Source organism: Apium graveolens, chromosome 5 (genome assembly GCF_009905375.1).
Source record: "Apium graveolens cultivar Ventura chromosome 5, ASM990537v1, whole genome shotgun sequence".
In the NCBI taxonomy this organism is placed as follows: domain Eukaryota; kingdom Viridiplantae; phylum Streptophyta; class Magnoliopsida; order Apiales; family Apiaceae; genus Apium; species Apium graveolens.
In genome coordinates this window covers 39,049,074-39,054,404 of record NC_133651.1, presented here as the reverse complement: position 1 = coordinate 39,054,404, position 5,331 = coordinate 39,049,074, and the positions used below count along the sequence as shown (strand labels likewise).

General features: G+C 37.1%; 1 protein-coding gene across 1 annotated transcript; it reads right to left on the bottom strand.

The window, feature by feature from the left end:
- Nucleotides 1–950: 950 nt before the first annotated feature.
- LOC141659988 (uncharacterized) lies at nt 951–1,547 on the bottom strand. The gene has a single exon (XM_074466941.1). It carries the CDS (start codon nt 1,545–1,547, stop codon nt 951–953), a length of 597 nt encoding a protein of 198 aa, XP_074323042.1.
- Nucleotides 1,548–5,331: the final 3,784 nt, after the last annotated feature.

Below are 5,331 nucleotides of genomic sequence, written 5' to 3'. Positions count from 1 at the left end.
GGTCGATCCGAGTCTCTACTCTTGCCCCTGGGAGATCCATGTTATGGATCAATCCGGGTAGGCCTCTGGGTCTATGCCCGAGACTTCCTGCCAACAGTCTGAATCTAGCTCAAGTCGCGGGGGTTCTGGTTCCAAGGATAAGGCCCCTTCTGGAAGTCCTAGCTCCAAAGCAGCCCTCTACGGGAAAATCAAGGAGCCAGTTCCAGGGAGCAGCAGCTCATCTTCTGAGGTAGGTTCGATGAGGAAGAGGAGAAGGAAGAAGAAGGCCAGGGAGGTGGGAATGATGATGAGGAGGACTCTTCTGAGGAGTGACTGTGATAGCCTTACATGGCTTTGAATGCCGCATTTGGCTTTATTTTTAGAACTTGTTTATTCGAACTTTATTGGCTTGTAACCTATTGGTCCTTCGGGACTTAACTTGTGATCCTTCGGGATCTTTATTTTATGCATTTAGTTTGATTCCATTTTATACTTGTCTTCTTTTCGGTATTTGGTCCTTCGGAACTTGCATTGTTTATATGCTCGTACTTACATAAATTGGTAGACAAGATGATAGAAATAAACTTGCATAGATAGACAATATCTCTAAAAAATGGGTTCAATCTTACATAAGATGGTTTTGTTGATCTTATTCATAAACTTAATACTAAGTACTAGGAATATGTTATGAATGTCCTAAACATAATAAACATTCAGATTTGAAGCGTGCCAAGTGCGGGGCACTTTATCACCATTCAGCATCTGTAACTTATAGGATCCTCGTCCTAATGTCTTCATGACCTTATAAGGCCCTTCCTAGTTGGGGGCTAGATTTCCTCTCTCCTCGACTCCCGATGCCTTAACCTTCCTTAAACCCAAGTCTCCTTATTGAAAGAACCTTTATTTTATTTTATTTTTGCTAATTGAAAGAACCTTTATTTAATCCTTCTATTATAATAAAGGGAGGCTCTTCATTCATGCTCTGTATTGCGGGCATTAGCCTCATCTCTAACCTCATCAATGAGATCGAGAGCGAGCCTCATGCCTTCTTCATTGACTTCTAGTTCATAAGATTTGACCCTAGGGGATCCATGGGTGATCTCAAGGAGCACCACAGCCTCGGCTCCGTAAGCCACCATAAAAAGGATAGCTTCAGTCGTCATATTGCAGATGGCGTGATATGCCCATAGTATAGGTAGTAACTCGTTTGCCCAAGTGTTCCTTGGGCGTTCAACCATTTTCTTAAGTCCATCAAGGATGATTCTATTAGCAACTTCCCCCTGCCCGTTTTCCTGTGGGTGTGCAACCGAGTTGAAGCGAAGCTCTATGCTGTTATCGTCGTAATACTCTTTGAACTCTGCATTATCAAATTGTCGCCCATTATCTGTGACAAGGATGCGTGGGATCCCATATTGGCTTATCACATTCTCCCAAAAGAATTGGGAAATTTGCTTGGTGGTTATCTTGGTTAGTGCCTTAGCCTCAATCCACTTTGTGAAGTAGTCTATGGATACCACAATGAACTTCTTCTGTCCCGATGCTATAGGAAATGGTTCAAGGATATCCATTCCCCATATTGTAAAAGGGATGGGTGTGCTGATAGATGTAAGCCTCTCCAGGGGCTTCCTTACTATCGGAGCGTGCCTCTGGCACCTGTCACATTTCTTCACATAAGCCTTTGCATCGGCTAGCATAGTTGGCCAGTAGAATGCCAATCGAGTTATCTTGTGAGCGAGGGCTCTGCACTTGAAGTGTTGTCCATAAATCCCTTCATGGGCTTGTTTAAGTGCCTCCTCTCCTTCAAGAGGTCTTAAGAACTTTAAGTATGGAATAATAAAGGACCTTTTGTACAGAAGACCTTCAATCAATGAATATTTCAAAGCTCTCACCGACAGCTTGCGTGCCTTCTGGGCATCATCGGGGAGCCATCCAATCTCAAGGTGGGTTTTGATCGGATCTATCCAACAACTTGTCACATCAACTGGTGCTATTAAATTTATGACATGTACAGTAGGTATAACGACCGAGAAATTTACGATTGTTTTGTGTTATATTAAATAAGTATTATGTGATTTATGATATTATATGTAATAACCCCAATTTTTGAGAAATTTTGAAACCCTTATGAATAGTGTTTTTGCTGAATGAGAAAACTTTTCATGCCACACTATGTAGGGGTTCTGTTATGGATATTCTGGGATATTATTAGTACTCTATGAAGTATATAAGTGTATGTAAAGATCGTCAGAATCCAATTCAGAACACTTTGGTTTTTCCCGGAAATCCATAAGATACGGAGAGAATTGAGTATAAGGTAACAGAATAAAAAGGATTTAAATTAAAGGATTATAATAGAGGATCATAAAAAGGAATATAATGTATTGAGAAAGGTTAAGGGAACCTAAGTAATAAGATCCCGGGTATGATCCTTCAAACGATAAACGAGAACGAAAGTTAAGCGAACCGTATAACAGATCAGCGGTCATTAGGCAAACGATTAGGAAGTTAATCAAAGGGATTAATGGGAGTGATGTCATCCAACCAATAGAAAGAAGACAAGGAAGGAAGGATGACATCATGTGGATGAGATAAGCATGACATGGGAAGGAGGAGGTGTGGTGGCTTTGTAACCACACAAATCCAAGGGCAAGAAGGTAATTTACTAAATCAAAAACAAAACCAAATCAACCAACCAAAAAATCAAGACAAGGCAAAACACAAAATTCTTCTTCTTCTTCATGAAGCTCTCGGGTTCTCTTCTTAAAAAATGGAAGTTCAAGCTCCTCCACTTATTATTTAGCAAGGTAATTATCCTAGCTTCTCCTAGTTAAGTTACATACTTCCTATAAGTTTAAGCTTCTAAATCCAAGCCAATCTTTTTCTATAAATCATCAAAGAAGATGGTGAATAGTGTTTTCAAGAACTAAAATTTGTGTTCTTGAAGTTTTGTTTAGATTAAGCTTGGATAAGGGCTTTAAAGATGATTCCAAGCCATCCCCTTGATTCTCCACTCTCCAAGGAAGGTATAATCTCTTAACCAAGCTTTGTTATTGAAAGTTAAGAGCATAAAATGAGTATTAGAGTTCATGAGAGGCTTGATGATTGTGTATGTAGAGATTAATGGGTTTTGGGTTGTTTTTGAAGTTGTGAATCTTGGTTAATGGTTAATGAATCTTAAGTTATGGTTAGTCGATCATGTTTGTGGTTGAATAAGTTGGAAAACCTTGAGATTATGGACTGACTTTGCCTTGATATAAGTTGTGTTTGAGGTATTGATGATGGTTGGGTGGTTTGTAGTGAATTGGTAAAGAATTGGAGTGGTATAAATATTGGTAATCGCGTAAACATAGCCGTCGTAACGTCCGATTTTCTTTAGACTGTTTTGTGCATAACATTAGGACCCGAGGACCCCCTGCTAGATTGTGACCACTGCCATGTTTAGATAGCTCATGTTACGAGCTTCGTTTTGATATGTAGTTCGTTCGATTCCGATTTACGGTTTAGGAGAAACGACCGTTTCAAGTAACGGCGTTTCGCGAACGAAACATTTCCCCTCGCCTTACTTTGAAACATAGGTTAAAGACCAAAAAGGACTAATTGAAGTATGAAACATTTATGGTAAGTGTGTTAGGCAGTTGGTAAGACACTCGCGAAGGAATCGCTTTAAAACTCGTAAAGGTTAAATTATTAAAAATGGTGGAGCCGAGGGTACCCGAGTGACTTAAGCGAATCAGTGAGCGCAAAACAAGCGTTAGAGTCTAAGTTAGTTAAAGTATAGATTCACAAGTGACTCTGGTTTAATTCCAACTTACTTGTTGTTTATAGGTTACCAGACTCGTCCCGAGCCATTCGTAACCCCCAGTCGCTCAGGCAAGTTTTCTACCCATTATACTGTTGCTGTGATGTAAATATATGTATATGCATTATCTTGTGATATTGCATGATTGTTATTAGCAAATTTTGCGATATATTGGAGCATGCTAATATGGTATATATGCATGTCTGTTTCGTAATCTGGTTATCTATCTGTTGATTTCAATGCTTATAGTTGCATAATACCTATGCTAGAAATAAGCAAGTAGTTGCATATACCCTTAGTATAGGGACCCAAAGGTGAAAATATTTTCTAAAACCGGGAGTCGAGGATCCCGAGTAATCTTGTATATATGGATATGGATATATATATATATATATATATATTTATATATATATATATGGTTATAGTTTTCCAAACTATTAATCGAATAAGGTTTATTCGATAACTTTAAACTTTATTTTATTAATGAATATTATTTTGAATATTCATTCGAGGACTTATGACTCCTTTTATTTATTTAAATGAATATTATTTTGAATATTCATTCGAGGACTTATGACTCCTTTTATTTATTTATCTGAATATTATTTGAATATTCATTCGGGGACTTATGACTCCTTTTATTTATTTATTGAATATTATTTGAATATTCATTCGAGGGCTTATGACTCTTTTATATTATTTATTGAATATCATTTGAATATTCATTTGAGGATGTATGACTCCTTTATTTTATTTAATGAATATTATTTATAATATTCATTCGAGGTAGTATGACTCAGCTTATTTTATTTATTGAATATTATTTGAATATTCATTTGAGGATCTATGACTCCGATTATTTGCTGTGATATATTCTTTATTTTATTAAAGAATAAGGTGTAAATAATCAAACTTATTTTCGATTATTCAAATAAAGGTAATACTTTCATATAAGTATATCTTGGGTTATTTAATACTCGTTTCAAGTATAAATTTAATACTTCTACTTCAATTATTTTTATAAAGATTATTCTTTATGGGAATATTATTTAATTAATAATATTCAGATATTTTCTAATATTCTGGGGACTGATTTACTTCATTAAATCAGTCTTACTCCAAACACTCTTTAAAGTGTTTTCGAGTCTTCAAAATGATTTTTAAAAGTCAGAGCGGATCCCAAAACTCATTTTTATATTTAAGATCTTCCTTTTTAAAGGGGATTTAAATACTCGCTCAAAAACCTGGGGAGTCCGGCTCTGTGGTGTATTTTATATTCGCAACGAGGTTGCAGATTTGGTAAATGAATTGATTACTTGCCCAACGTTCGGGAAGTAAGCCCATCTCATTGAGTCGGCATAAGCGACAGGCCGGGGTACGGTCTATTATTATGTAAGTGGCTCAGTGGGAGTCCATCAAATGCATAAGTGGCTGAGTGGCAGTCCAGCATAGGTCTTAATTATGACCAGGGTGATGACCAGTGAGGAATTCATCCATCTACAGTAGAAAAGGTTACTTATTGGTATCTTTGCCTGATCAGCGAGATATCGGGT

Coding starts and splice junctions, on each gene's coding strand:
- LOC141659988 (XM_074466941.1), bottom strand. CDS start 1,547: ATGGATATCCTTGAACCATTTCCTATAGCATCGGGACAGAAGAAGTTC.